This window comes from Mastomys coucha, unplaced genomic scaffold, assembly GCF_008632895.1.
Source record: "Mastomys coucha isolate ucsf_1 unplaced genomic scaffold, UCSF_Mcou_1 pScaffold20, whole genome shotgun sequence".
NCBI classification, from domain to species: domain Eukaryota; kingdom Metazoa; phylum Chordata; class Mammalia; order Rodentia; family Muridae; genus Mastomys; species Mastomys coucha.
The window spans coordinates 83,715,093-83,731,136 of NW_022196903.1; the positions used below are offsets into that span (position 1 = coordinate 83,715,093).

Here is a 16,044-nt window from a genome sequence, read left to right on the forward strand (position 1 = left end):
CCCACCTGGCCAGAATCCCGTGTCCCGCGGAACAGGGACCCCGCGAGAAATCCCGGTCCGTGGCAACAGCTGATAAAACAGACTTTCAATCAAAATTAATCACAAGATGGGGAAGGTCACTTGATACTCATCAAAGGAAAAACTACCCAGATGATGTCTCAATTCTGAGTATCTATGCTCCAAATGCAAGGGCAACCGCATTTGTTAAAGAAATTACTAAAGCTTAAATCACACATTAAAAGTAAGAGATTTCAATACCCCACTCTCACCAATGGACAGGGCATACAGACAAAAAATAGAGAAATGTTGGACTTAACAGATGTTGTAACACATATCGACCTAACACATGTTTACCGAACATTTCATGCAATTCCTATACCTTTTTCACATCACCTCAAAGTACCTTCTGAAAAAATGGTCATGTACTCTGTCACAAAGCAAATCTCAACAAATGCCAAAAAATTGACCCTCTCCCTCATATCTTATCAAACCACCATGGATTAAAACTGGACTTCAACTGTAGGATTACATTTTTCAAAAACTATTTTTAGTAAGACTACTTAAAAGCTTTAACCTCTTTTCTATCCCTCCACCCAAAAGAGGTGGTGAAAAACAAAGGTTAATAAGGCTAAGAAGGATGCAGAAATAGTTCTTTGTAGTGAATCCAATCTAAGTTGTCAGGATATCAGCCGTTCAGTCCACACAAATCTGCAGTGGTAGCTCAATCCACTCACTAACACCATTCATGAAACAGCAATGGCAGTTCCATCTAGAACAAACCTTTGAGGCTCTGCCAATTGACCTGAGTCCCATGAGGTAGCAAGATGTGACCCTCCTACAGCTAAGAGCTGTTTCTGTCAGTCCCCACCTCGCCACAAACAGCTACACCTTTCTCCAACCTCCTTCTAATAGCCACGCTTCTCTCCAAGTTCCTGTTACGCTGGAAGTCCCGCCTCCAGAGACTGAAGATGAAGCTGCTGATTGGACCATGAGTTGCTGACAGACTGTGGGAGGGACTTTCTCTCTACCCACCTGCTTGTAACAAGGAGAATTGATTAATGATGGTAGAGTGAAAGCACAGCATGTCTCGGTCTCATTTTTTTTAAACCCCTTCCCGCATTACGGTACCCTTAATTTTTCAGGCCCTGACTCCCATTCCAGAAGAGCCATTCGTGTGTGTGTGTGTGTGTGTGTGTGTGTGTGTGTATGTGTGTCTGCAGGTGAATATAGGTAGCACCTGAAGATAGGGCTGGAAATGAGGAATACTCTAAAGGGCATCGCTAACACAGGGAAGGTTCTCAAGAAACAAAGATGAAAACAACAAGTTTGCCAAGGTAAGTTGAGATCACACTTAGGGGTTCAGTAGCAACAGTCAGGACCAGAAACAGGCAGTGGTCCCATAGCCTAAGAGCTACACTCAGGCAGGCAGGGTAAGGCATAAATAAATAATAAAAATACATAAAAATAGCAAAATATAAAAACAAAACAAAATATATGTATAGAAAGATCAAAAAGAGGGAAAAATGGATTTCAGAGCTACCCCAGAGACACAGAGAAACCGAGAGATGTCTTGCTTTCTTTATGGCTTATTCAAGAGAAATTCCTAGTCTCCAACTTTGTGTTACATGTCAGTTTATGTCTGTCCTTGTCTTAATGAGTGATTGAGAGTCTATGTCTTATGTTAGTGGTATTTATATGTGGTCTGGGTTAGTCAACATGGTGGTTGGGCAGCCTGCTTGCCCACCGCTTGGGTCTGTGCTCGTTAAGCCTCCTGTCTTGGCCAAGCTCGGCAGCAAGCTGTCTGCATCCGTCTGCTTGGTACACCTGGATGGCAGCCCAGCCTAGAGACTCTGAGAGTGCTTCAGCAGCGCAGTGGGGTGGGCGGGCTTGCACATCTCCCGAGAGATCCCAACAAGCCCAAGGACAAAGCTCCTGAGCCGGTTGTTGTGGTGTACTCCGGTAGGATTTGCTGAAGGATGCAGAGCACAAACGTGTGAGAGAAAAGTGTACAGCAACTCTGAGGGGTCCGCCCAGGCTGGTGGTGCCTCTGCTGCTGGGCAGAGGGGCACGGGTTGGTGCGCACCCCACGACACACCATGTCCTGGTGAGCTGTCAGCCTGGAGGCGGCTGCCCAGCAGAGAGAATGGAGCAGTGGCCATTTTGTGTCCTGCCTCTGGATGTGAGAGACAGCTGGGCCCCAAGTTGGTCCGGCCCTGATCCAGGACAGTTGCAGTGCAAGCTAAAGTTTCACAACCACTTAGTGTCATCTAGTGCCCACAAAAGTAAATTACAGGCTACAGAAGTAAATTGGAATTTTGCCTTTAATTTTTTGTCTCTGCTTCAGTGCAAGAGACTAAGACTTTAAATTTTTCAGTGTACGTTGATTAGTTACTCTAGAAAAGGTTTCGGAGGCAATATCTTTTTCAATATTTAAGCCTCAGTTATATCAAAAAATTATTCTAAGTTAAAAAAAAGAGTTACTTATTTCAAATTACCTTTGAGTAAGATCTTATCTTAAGCTTATCATAAGACTTAAGCCTTTGTTAGATATTGTCTAGTAAAAGACAAAAAGCTTTTTACCAAAGGTAAACAAAACTTCTGTAAACAATTGCCATCTATTATAATCAAATGTGTGGGGATTTAATACATCATCAGAGTCACTTAACTGAGGACCTTAAGTAAAAGGTAACTGTGTCTCTTTTGTACTAGGACCCATAATGCTATTTTTAGCTATGTGTTAGATTTGTGGGAATTGAAACAGAATTGTACATTGTTTCAGAGCCTGTTTCTGCCTCTGTCAGCCAAGAAGATACTGATAATTCAGGCTCCTCAGCTGTGTTCCATCTGCCTGAGTCTCCCTCTCTCTCCAGGGCTGCATGAGCTTCTCCACATTCCATCTAATTTCCTTTATTTCACTCACAGCTAAAATCCTGTTACTAAGAGTTTGTGCATATGAGAAAACAAAATCACCAGTACCTCGAAAACAGAAAATACAAACCCAGGGAAAGCTGCCTGTCACACCTTGTGTAGGGAGGACCCTCAGGTGCACAGGGAAATTATGTGAAGACAAGGAGTCCTGCATCCCAGAGAGAGCCATCACAGTGAAGAAAACTACTCAGAATTAAGTCCAAGGAGTAAAGTGAGATAAGTTAGGGTTGTATAGTTCGTTGCAAACTTACTGATGTGGCAGATGTGCCAAGGGAACTCACATAAAGTTTGTGCTCACCCTTACAATATCTGTTATTCAGGACAGGGTGACATAAAAATAAAGATGATGCTCCACTGGGATTTCTATGCTCTTCAGCGGGAACTTGTCACCTTGGAAAGACATTAAACTTATAAGCTGAAGAGATGCATTAAAGACTCCCTCCACCTAAGCCTGTGTAGGATCTCCTTGCACAGAGTTCTCTTCTGCTATGTTCATCTGTGTAAATGCTCTACAAAAAGTGCAGAATCAGAAGGTTTTTCGGAACCCAGGTAGGCTGAAGAAGAAGAGCTTAGGGGCTGAAGGGAGGTTTTCAGCATCTGCAGAGGAGACCCTGAGCTCTGATGGCCCCTTAGCAAAGGGGACTGTGCTTTGCACAGCAACAAATCTGTTTTCTTCTCTAGATATTTATTTCCCTGATATAAACATTATTAAAATACTATTTAGATTTTATTTCTTTCTTACTTAACGACCCACATTGATTTGGTAAGCTTACATACTTAAATACATTATATACTTAATACTTGTTCTACTTACAAAGAAACGCATTAAAATTCTAGGTCCACTATTTAATTAAATGTTCCTAATTTTGGAACTATCATTTTCATAGATCAACTGTTATTCAAAGAAGTGGCCCATGTATTTGAGCAAATAAGTTGTCAGACATAAGTATAAAGAAATCAAGCCATTGTTTCCCAGAGCTGATAGAGTCCTATTTCACATGACAACAGCCTGCCTATTATTGTTTGCTCAAGGTTAATTTCCCCATTTACTTATCTAGTTTCAAATACCTTTTTAATTAACTAAGAATGTCACTATTCTCCTGTCTTCCTCCCTGAAATTATTCACATATGCCCTACTCAGAATCACTGTTTTTTTCTTATCAATTTTATGTACAGAATATGTTGTGTGTGTTTGTAAAAATACATAAATGCATTTTTGATTTGAGTGTAGTATGGTCAGTCTCAGGGCTGACTGCTTTGAATTGGATAAGCAATAACAGTGATTGTGCTTGGGAGATGCTATTTCTTCCTCTCCCAGGAGACTCTAATAGCCTGCAGTTCTTGGTTTAGGGTTAGTACCTGTGAAACATTTCCCCTTCCATATTAGCTTGTCTGTTGGTGTTGCCATGGTTCCAGTCTTGTTTTTGCCATCATTCTAGGAGAGACTGTTTCATTACTAACTTCCTGGAAATCTGGCTCTTTCAATATTTCTGCTTCATGTTCCTAGATGTTCCCTGAGCCAAACCTGCAGGAGCTGAGATGTAGAATTATTCATTGTGGTAGGCTCCCCTGAAATCAGCAGATCTCTCTGTTGTGTGCAGTTGTAGATGTTCCCTGAGCCAAACCTGAAGGAGCTCTGTTGTAGACTTATTCATTGTGGTAGGTTTTCCTGAAATCTGCAGATCTCTCTGTTCTGTGCAGCTGTGATGTAGACTGATTCATCATGGTAGGCTCCCCTGCAATCTGTAGATCTCTGCATTGTGTGCTACTGTGCTTTCTGTAATGGTCTCCATCTGCTGGCAGGAGGAGCTTCTATGAGGAGGGTGAGTAGCCTTACTTATCTAAACTTTAGGTCCTAGAATGTACTTAGGAATTGTGCTGGACTAGCAAAGTGATGATATTAAATTCTTTTCTAATGTAATTTTCTTTCTTTTTAAAAATTTTTTCCTTTTTTTAATTAGGTATTTTCTTTATTTACATTTCAAATGATATATCCTTTCCTGATTTCCCCTCTGAAAAAAACAAACAAACATTTTCCCTCCCCCTCCCACTGCTCACAAACCTATCCTCTCCCATTTCCTGGCCCTGATATTTCCCTACACTGGAGTATAGAACCTTCACAGGATCAAGGGCCCCTCCTCCCATTGATGACCGACTAGGCCATCCTCTGCTACATATGTGGCTAGAGCCATGTGTACCACCACGTGTATTCTTTGGTAGGTGGTTTAATCCCTGGGAGCTCTGAGGGTACTAGTTAGTTCATATTGTTGTTCGTCCTAAGGAGCTGCAAGTCCATTAGCTCCTTGGGTCCTTTCTTTAATTCCTTCATTGGGGACCTTTTGCTCAGTCCAATGGATGGCTGTGAGCCTCTAGTTCTGTATTAGTCGGGCACTGTCAGAGCCTCTCAGAAGACAGCTATATCAGGCTCCTGTCAGCCAGCACTTGATTGAATCCACAATAGTGTCTGTGTTTAGTGATTGAATATGTGAAGGATTCCCAGGTAGAGCAGTCTCTGGACTGTCCTTCCTTCAGTCTCTGCTCCATAGTTTGTTTTGCAACTCCTTCCATGGGTATTTTGTTCCCCCTTCTAAGAAGGATCAAAGTATCCTCACTTTGGTCTTCCTTCTTCTTGAGTTTCTTGTGGTTTGCGGTCTATGTTTTGGATATTCTGAGCTTCTAAGATAATATCCACTTATCAGTGCATATCATGTGTGTTCTTTATAGTCAGCTTGCCATGCTCCTCTTTGTTGTGGTTCACAAGTGTTGCAGCCTCGAAGGACTACTGATGCTGTCCCTCCTTGGATAGCTTGTAGACAATTTTCTAGTACCATGGATGCTAGACCATAGCAAGAGGAATTTCAGGTGAGATTCAATCAAATAATCCATACTCTGTGTTGTAAGTGTGTATCTCCAGTACCTATAACCTCTGAGAAGCAACCATGGCTCCATCACTAGTCTATGTTGCTTTGAGAATCACTGGACTACCCTGCACATCCTTCAGAAGGAGGCTTCTTGTGCTTGCTCCCAGGGTTTATTATTCTACTGGTCTTGTGGGAGAATTGTCAAAGTGACACAGCCTTTGGTTCCAGTTCAGTTTCAGAAATCACAGATTAGTGGTGTCAACCCTTGGTCTGCCATGCTTTCCTTGGTAGGAACTGTCCTCTCAGAGAGGTATGATAATGTGGTTACAGGAGACTGATTGTTAAATGCACAGTGGACATGATCCTAAGGCCCAGGAATACAAAGTGTTTTATTCTGGTAATCTTTTCTCTTGGTCTCACTTAACAAATAAAATATACCTTCCAATTTCCCTCATATGAAAATATTTGAATCTCATTTTGTGTGTGTGCACATGTGTGTGCGTGTGTGTGTGTGTGTGTGTGTGTGTGTATGTGCTAAATGTGATGTAATTGAGACTTGTACCATTTTCTTCCTCATATTTAGTTTCAGATTCTTATTAAACTATGTCTTTTAAAGAAGTTTGGTGTAGAAGTGAATGTGCACTCAAAACTTTTCCTTATCCTGACACACAGGTGGAAGATTCCCAAGTTTGTCCCACAAAGGACAACTGCACATGACTGCAATGGACCTACCAGTGTTCACTTGTGAATGCTTATTATTCTCAACCCAAATTCAGACATTGAAAAATTGTGTTGTCACACCTCAGCCCCTGTTCTGCTTGTTAGAAAGAGTTCCCATGATCACCATGCCTAGAACTAGAGTGGCCACTAGAACTCTGAGTACTCAGTTAAGACACAAATTTCCCACTTCCTGCTATAAACACAAGTATCCAGCTTCCTGAAGAAACATTAGTTAGGTTCATTAATCCTTTCCCCTGTGTTCTACTCATTGAGTTATCATTTATTTCAATTTCTTTGACAATAGAAAACATCTCAATCTCTTTTTTGTGTGTGGAACAGTTCTGGTTCAACTGTAACTTTAGCTCTTATTTATTCTGTTCTGTGTATTGAAAAAGAAAACAACAGGACACTCCCTTCCAGTGTCTGATGACCAGGCTCTTATCACAGAGGCTTGTTGGTTTGATTATCTGGAGATCTTAAGGCAACTGAGATATGGAATTCCAAAAAAGGATACAAATAAATGACCTAAAGTGCTGTCAGAACTCTCAGGACATGGAGCATTCCACCATTCTACTGTTTAGTAATTTTCCTTTTCTCTGTTTCAACTGAACAGTTTTAACAGTGCTGTGTTAATTCACTCCAGGTAGAGCATCAGAAACAGCAAGAGAACAAGTCCAGTGGCTGACATTTCCACGGAGATCAGGACAGGAAATACTTCCACATTTGGTGTGTATACCATATATTCTTTAATACCTAGGGTCTCTCTGACACTGGTTCATGACTGTCCACATATTTTAGAGGATGTGATTCCAGCCTGGCTACAGAGTGCTCAAATGTGTGTGCATGCAATCTGACTGTAGGTACAACCTAAAAAAGCATGAATCCTGAGTTCACACTTAACCAGCATTTTAGGTGTAATTATGTATGATAAGAATATTTGATCTGGTAATAAATGAAAAGGTAAAAAGAATGCCTAAATGAAGTAACTGAGTTTTCTAATGAGGGGTACTCTTTCCTAAGAAATGTCTCATTCCATTTTGTGAAACCTTCTTCCTTCAGGTTCACTGAACATACTGAACTATTACATGCTTGTCCATCAAGAAGATACAAATCAAAACCATGTTAGACATTGTGCAGTTAAGTGGACATAAGAGGCAATAAGAAAGGAAATATTTTTTATAATGTATAGAATTTTATTGTATAGCAAAACTTACACCTGATAGAGGTTCACAATTGAAAACTTAAGCTATCCAAATTTGGGGAGGGTTAGAAATTATGTAAGAGTAGGGAAGGATACTGAATGCTGTGAGAGAGCTGAAATTCTATTCAGTTGAGAAGTAGGGATGCATCTGTATACAATCAGAGTAATGTTCCTTTTCTGCATGGAGAAGGCAATATGTAACAATGGATTTTCTCAATTTCTCCTTACACAGCTGCTATGTGCTTCTACCCAGCACAATATGAATAAAGACCATGCACTGTACTGTAGTGTTTACATCAGAAATGGTTTCTTCTCTGAGATAGGCCTTGGGATCTCAGCCAACAGCTGCCTTCTCCTCTTCCACACCTTCATGTTTATTCGTGGGCACAAGCCCAGACTCACTGACCTGCCCATTGGCCTTGTGGCTCTAATACACCTAGTGATGTTGATACTTGCTGCATATATAACAGAGGACTATTTTATGTCTTCAGGAGGTTGGAATGTCATCACATGTAAACTAGTCATTTTCTTGCACAGGTTGTTCAGGAGCCTCTCTGTTTGTGCCACCTGCTTGTTGAGTGTCTTCCAGGCCATCATCCTCTGCCCTCAAAGCTCTCACTTAGCAAAGTTCAAACACACATCCCCACGTCAGCTCTCATGTTTCTTTATTTTACTGAGTATTTTCTATACATCCATCAGCAGCCATATTTTAATAGCAGCTGTTGCCACAGGAAATCTCACTACTCTTAACCTTATATATATCACAAATTCTTGCTCTCTTCTACCCATGAGTTCCTCAATGCAACACACCTTTTCCATACTGCTGGCTTTCAGGAATGTCTTTGTTATTGTTCTCATGGGTCTCTCGACTTGCTACATGGCAACTCTCTTGTGCAGGCACAAGACTCGATCCCAGCGTCTTCAGAACTCAAAACTTTCTCCCAAAGCAACTCCAGAGCAAAGAGCCCTCCGAACCATTCTAATGCTTATGAGCTTCTTTCTGGTGACATCAACTTTTGACAGTATCATCTCCTACTCAAGAACTATATTCCAGGGAAATCCATTGCCGTTTTGTGTCCAGATCCTTGTAGCTCATAGCTATGCCTCAGTCAGTCCTCTGCTCATTCTCAGTAATGAAAAACGTATAACTAACCTGTTGATATCCATGTATGAGAGGGTAGTAAAGTTTGATTTTCTGTGATTTCTTTGATTTCTTACGATATGCCAATGTATTGGCACCAGAGCTATTAGTCTTGATATAATGTGCATGGTTTGATGTTAAGTGAAAATGTGGACTTCTTTCTTTTCTATTTTATTCATGAACTTCTCTATAATTGTAGGGATATAAGATTTATATTTAAAAAATCAAACCATACACACTGAATGATTGTAAATGTATTCCCTTAATTCTCTTCCAGGAAAACCTGAAAGGTAATCTCCCTTGTTGTCACAGCATGGATGACTTGCACTTCTCTAAATCTGTGCTGGATAATGACAGTTCACAATATTTCTACTGACCCTTTATGTATTTTTTCAAAATTAGATAAACACTTAGTATATATAATGACATGATCCTGAGAACACACAAATGTGCATCCACACACATATCAGTGTTATTCAGGAGTAAAAAAAATCATATATGCCAAAATGTGTGTGACAAATTTTCAACATTCTAAGGCACAAACCCCCTAAGAGCTAGAACTTTCTGAATTTCAGAAAATAGTTGTTTCCTCTACATGAATGAAGTATTTTATTCAGTATTCAGAATGGACGAGACTCTGGAACATGAACTAATGGTAATGAATCTACTCTGCAAAGTGAAATTTCTGTCACATAGAAGCAGATATTTTATGAATCTACATATAGAGTATAGGTCAGAGGATCCAATAGGACTGAGAACCAGCATGATGTTCTAGATAATGAAGAAATAGAAATTGTGGAAGTTTTTCTGATTGAGTTGGAGATTCAATTCAAGAATGGATGCTGTAGATAGGTTCACTCTGGTTGGAAAATAATGTGAATGTCCTTTCCAACACTCTTGTGTGTTGTGATGTTCACAATGGGAAATGTGTATCTCACATGTGTTTTCTCATGATGAAAATGAATTCAGATACTTTAGTCTTGCTTCAGAAAATGATTTAAAATGTAAATATTCTAAAAGTACCAAACTGCAATTTCTTGACAGTTTAAGAGCTAATGATAAATTTGTCCCATATAACAGGTTGTCCCATGTAACGGGTTGACCATCATTTTTGATGTTCTACCTCTTATCCTCTGTTTTCCCACAAAGAATACAAGTTCTTCAGTTAATCTGCCTTCTTAGAGAGGAGACCCTAGAAAGGGTTTCCTACCTGGCAGAGGAGTATAGTTCTGACCTTCTTGATGAGGTGTTTTATATGCCATTCAAACTATAAATGAAAGTTAGTCAAACATAGAATATTACCTAGCATCAAAACAACAGATCTTATACAAAGTGTGGGCTTATACTTTTGCATTGGAAAATAAACAATCAAAGATAAACATACCCAGTATTATATTTTTATCAGTGACTTAGCATCATATGTACTTAATATGTCAGAGTAACAACTTTATGATGTATTATGAACTAATACCACCTATATCCTATAACCTGGAAATGCTCTTCATATGTCAATATGGTCATTTAACTTTTAGGGTTGTCATTTCTTACTCCTTTTAAAAACTTTTGTTGACTTTTTGTAAATTTCAAATCATGTATACTTTGTATATTTCCTCTACCCTTACAACCTCCCCCACCCCCCCAAAATAAAATAAGATAGAATTTTAAAAAGTCTTATTGTGGAAGCTATAGTGTGTTACAGTGCATCCCAGGTGAAGTGCAGAATCCACTCTCCTGAGTGCTTCAGTTAGTGAGGGGCAGCCTTTGAGGGTAATATAAGCCTGGACCATCAAATACCCCACATCTGCCATAGACCACAGCTCCAGACATGACCCCAAGGAGCAACATGGACGCAATTATCCACATGGCCTTAGATATCAACCCAGGCCAATCTTAACTGTATGTATCCACTTAGGAGCATATTCCTCAGACATCCACATGATCTCCAGCAGCAGCCCATAACACAGACATCAGTTTGGTCTTTGGTGGTAAGTCATACCATAGACATTGACACAGACCTCAGATATAGGAGGACCATGGACCCAGACATGATTCTTGGTGGCAGCCAGGACCACAACATGGTCTCCTCACATCTATCACTTTCAGACTGCTTTGCATTTCCCATTCCATTTCTCCACAGTGCATGGCCACCTCAGCTTTCCTTTGTCTTTCATCTCTCCATATGAACTCCACCTTTCCCATTACCCCATCACAACTTTTCCATCTTAGAGAGATAGGGTCCCTTTCTTCCAGCCTTCCAAGAGCAGCATTGTCAGGACAGGTGTTTAAGTCAGGTTATCGCTTTAACAATTGTGTCCTAGCCTGTTTATTTTGAGTATCATGCAATGAAATAATATTTTTCACTTTTTTAATAGATTTTTTTAATTTAAATTTAAATTTCCTTCCTTTTCCTGGTTTCTCCTCCAAAAATCCCCATTTCATCCTCTCTCCCTTTGCTCACCAATCTACCCTCTCCCTCTTACTGGCCCTTTCATTCCCCTACACTGGGCACAGAGCCTTCACAGGACCAAGGGCCTCTCCACCCATTGATGACTGACTAGGTCCTCCTCTGCTATGTATGCAGCTGGAGCCATGTGCCCCACCATGTATACTCTTTGGTTGGTGGTTTAGTCCCAGTGAGCTCTGAGAATACTAGTTAGTTCATATTTTTATTCCTCTTTAGGGGCTACAAACCCCTTCAGCTCCCTGGGTTCTTTTTCTAGCTCATTCATTGGGGACCCTGTGATCAGTCCAATGGAGCACACTTCTATATTGGTTAGGTACTGTCAGAGCCTCTCATGAGACAGCTGTATCAGGCTCCTGTGAGTAAGCACTTGTTGGCATCTACAATAATGTCTGGGTTTGGTGATTGTGTATGGGATGGATCCCCAGATAGGTCAGTCTCTGGATTATCATTCCTCCAGTCTCTGCTCCACACTTTGTCTCTGCAACTCATTCCATGGGTATTTTGTTCCAATTCTAAGAAGGGTTGAAGTATCCACACTTTGGTCTTCTTTCTTGAGTTTCATGTGGTTAGTGGATTATATCTTGGGTATTTTGAGCTTCTGGGCTAGTATCCACTTATCAGTGAGTGCATACCATGTGTGTTCTTTTGTGATTGAGTTACCTCACTCAGGATGATATTCTCCAGATCCATCCATTTCCCTAAGTCTTTCATAAATTCATAAATTGTTTTTAATAGTTGAGTAGTACACCATTATGTAAATGTAACCATATTTTCTGTGATGTCCCTCACTTGAGGGACATCAGGGCTCTTTCCAGCTTCTAGCTATTATAAGTAAGGCTGCTATGAACATAGTGGAGCATGTTTCCATATTACATGTTGGAACATCTTCTGGGTATATACCCAGGAGTGGTATTGCTGAGTCCTCAGGTAGTACTATGTCTAATTTTCTATGGAAATGCCAAACTGATTTCCAGAGTGTGGTTGTACCAGCTGGCAACCCCACCAGCAATGGAAGAGTTTGCCTCTTTCTCTACAACCTTCCCAGCATCTGCTGTCACCTGAATTTTTGAACTTAGCCATTCTGACTGGTGTAAGTTGGCATCTCAGGGTTGTTTTGATTTGCATTTCCATGCTGACTAAGGATGTTGAACATTTCTTTAGGTGCTTCTCAGTCATTAGGTATTTGTCAGTTGAGAATTCTTTGTTTAGCTTTGTACCTCACTTATTAATAGGGTTATTTGATTATCTGGATTCTAACTTCTTGAGATATATATATATATATATATATATATATATATATATATATATATATATATATATATATTGGATAATAGTCCTCTATCTTATCTAGGATTGGTTAAGATCTTTTCCCAATCTGTTGATTGCCTTTTTGTCTTATTGACAGTGTCCTCTGACTTACAGAAGTTTTGTAATTTTGTGAGGTCCCATTTGTCGATTCTTGATCTTACAAAAGAAGCCACTGGTGTTCTGTTCAGGAATTGTTCTCCTGTGATAATATATTTGAGGTCCTTCCCCACTTTTTTCTCTATAAGTTTTAGTATATCTGGCTTGATGTGGATGTCCTTCATCTATTTGGACTTGAGCTTTGTACAAGGAGATAAGAATGGATCAATTTGCATTCTTTACAAAGTGATCTGAAGTTGAGCCAGTACCATTTGTTGAAAATGCTGTCTTTTTTTCCACTTGATGGTTTTAGCTCCTTTGTCAAATATCAAGTGACAATAGGTGTTTGGGTTCATTTCTGGGTCTTCAATTCTATTCCATGGATCTACCTGCCTGTCACTCTACCAATACCATGCAGTTTTTATCACAAGCTCTGTAGTACAGCTTGAGGTTGGCAATGGGGATTCCACCAGATGTTTGTTTTTTGTTGAAAATAGTTTTTGCTATCCTAGGTTTTGTCTTGTTTCAGATGAATTTGCTAATTGCTCTTTCTAACTCTATGAAGAATTGAGTTGGAATTTTGATGGGGATTGCACTGAATCTGTAGATTGCTTTCATGAAGGTGGCCATTTTTCCTATATTAATCCTGCCAATCCATGAGCATGGGAGATTTTTCCATCTTCTGAGAACTTCTTTGATTTTCTTTCTTCAGAGACTTGAAGTTCTTGTCCTACAGATGTTTTACTTGCTTATTTAGAGTCATACCAAGGTACCTTTCTATTATTAGTGACTATTTTGAAGGGTGTTGTTCCCCTAATTTCTTTCACAGCCTGTTTATCCTTTGTGTAGAGGAAGACCACTGATTTGTTTGAATTAATTTTATATCTAGCTACTTTGCTGAAATTGTTTATCAGATTTAGGAGTTCTCTGGTGGAATTTTTGGGGTCACTTAAGTCACTTTGGTCAGAGATGAAATCAACCATAAACAAAAAAAAGAACTATACAATGAATACAAAGAACCAGCTGGTTCTTTGAGAAAATCATCAAGATTGATAAACCCTTAGCCAGACTAATCAGATGGCACAGAGACGGTATCAAAATTAACAAAATCAGAAATGAGAAGGGAGACATAACAGAAAAACCGAGGAAATTGAAAAAAAATCATCAGATTCTACTAAAAAAGCCTATATTCAACAAAACTGAAAAATCTGAACCAAATGGACAATTTTCTAGACAGATATCAGATACCAAAGTTAAATCAGGATTAGACAAGCCATATAAACTATCCCATAATCCCTAAAGAAATAACACCAGTCATTAAAAGTTTCCCAACTAAAAAACAAAACAAAACAAAAAAACAAAAAACAAAAACAAAAAACAAAAAACAAAACAAAACAAAAAACTCAGGGATCAGACGGCTTTAGGGCAGATTTCAATCAGACCTTCAAAGAATACCTAATACCAATACTCTTCAAACTATTCCACAAAATAGAAACAGAAGGAATACTACTCAATTTTTTCTATAACAGTACAGATAAGCTGCTACCAAAAGCACACAAAGACCCAAAAGAAAGTGCACTTTAGACCAAATTCCCTTAAGAATACAGATGCAAAATACTCAATAAAAATTTTGCAAACAAAACCAAGAACACATCAAAATATTCCTTCACCAAAATCATGTAGGCTTCATCTCAGTGATCCAGGGATGCTTCAATATATGAAAATCCATCAATGAAATCCACTAAATAAACAAACTCCAAGAAAAAACTGACATGACCAGTTCATTAGATGCTGAAAGAGCATTTGTCAAAATTCAGCATCTCTTCATATTAAAAGTCTTGGAAAGATCAGGAATTCAATTCCCATACCTAAATACAGTAAAATCAATGTACAAGAAACGAGTAGTCAACATCAAACTCAGTAGAGAGAAACTTGAAGCAATCCCACTAAAATGGCGAATAGACAAGGCTACACACTCTCTCCCTACCTATTCAATATAGTACTTGAAGTGCTAGCAAGAGCAATTATACAACAAAAGGCCATAAAAAGGATACATGCTATAAAGGAAGAAGTCAAAATTTGCAGATGATATGATAGTATATATATGTGATCCCAAAAATTTCACCAGAGAAATCCTACAACTGATAAACAATTTTAGCAAAATGGCCAGATATAAAATCAAAAAAATCAGTAGCATCCCTATACTCAAAGGATAAGCAGTGTGAGAAAGAAATTAGGGAAATGACACCCTACACAATAGTCACAAACAATATAAAATATCTTGGTGTAACTCTAACCAAACAAGCGAAAGATCTGTAGGACAAGATTTTCAAGTTTATGAAGAAAGAAATTGAAGAAGACTTCCCAAGTTGGAAAGATCTCCCATCTTATGGATTTTAAGGTTTAATATAGTAAAAAATGGCCATCTTGCCAAAAGCAATCTAGAAATTCTATCTAATCCCCATCAAAATTTCAACTCATCCTCTCTTAGTTTTACTGTGTCTCTGTGTAGTTTTTATTGGTTTTCCAGGAGCAGGACAGCATCTTACTTGGTTTTCATCTATAACATCCTCACTGCCAGCAACATTACAATTTTACTATGTTGCTTAAGTTTGAATGAGGAGGATTGTGTGAAAGAATCCAGTCCTTCCTAATGAAAGAGGTCTTGTGGATAGGGTAATCACTTATTCAATTTGGCAATATCTTTACTCAATATACTGTAAAACCAAATTTCTTAATATATTTATATATCAAATTTTGGAAATTGTGATCTATGAATCCAGACGTTTCTCCTTACACCCACAATCTGCCACTTTAACCTAATGTGACCTAAAATACTCTGAGGATAAGCTCCAATCAACTCTTCTTGAACATATACACAGCCATGTGCCTGTGTCAGGTGGGTAGTAGGTACATAAGAACATGCTGTTTATACACCAAACGTGGCAGTGTTCCAGCCCAAGATGGTCTCTGTAGATGTTTCACCTGCTTGTTCTTTCATTCAGTGCCTTATGTTTGTGCTCTGGGAGAGATAAGGCAATATATAATGACTGGTCAGCTCCATTCCTACTTGAAACAAAAGATGAAAGACAAAAACAGAAGAACGTTGGAGTAAAGTCCTTTCCAGAGAACTTGGGTGGACAATTCAATCTTTGAGTGATACTCTGTAACTTCATCTTCCATATTTCTAATCTCAATCTAGAACTGCCTCCAAGAGAAGAGCAAATAGGGCAAATGTTTGCAGGAGCTTACTCCATGACTTCCTTCAGGATGTGAAGTCTGAGGGAAATAGAATTACAATTAAGAGTTTGGGTTGTCCCTTACT

The 16,044-nt window shown here is 39.2% G+C and overlaps 1 protein-coding gene across 1 annotated transcript; it reads left to right on the forward strand.

The window, feature by feature from the left end:
• The first annotated feature begins 7,951 nt into the window (after window positions 1–7,951).
• On the forward strand, window positions 7,952–8,911 carry LOC116098240 (vomeronasal type-1 receptor 52). The gene has a single exon (XM_031380917.1). The coding sequence runs from the start codon at window positions 7,970–7,972 to the stop codon at window positions 8,909–8,911; it is 942 nt and encodes a 313-aa protein (XP_031236777.1). The 5' UTR covers window positions 7,952–7,969.
• The last annotated feature ends 7,133 nt before the right edge of the window (window positions 8,912–16,044 follow it).

What these genes read in the sequence shown, in the direction of transcription:
- LOC116098240 (XM_031380917.1), top strand. Translation starts at nt 7,970, where the DNA reads ATGAATAAAGACCATGCACTGTACTGTAGTGTTTACATCAGAAATGGT.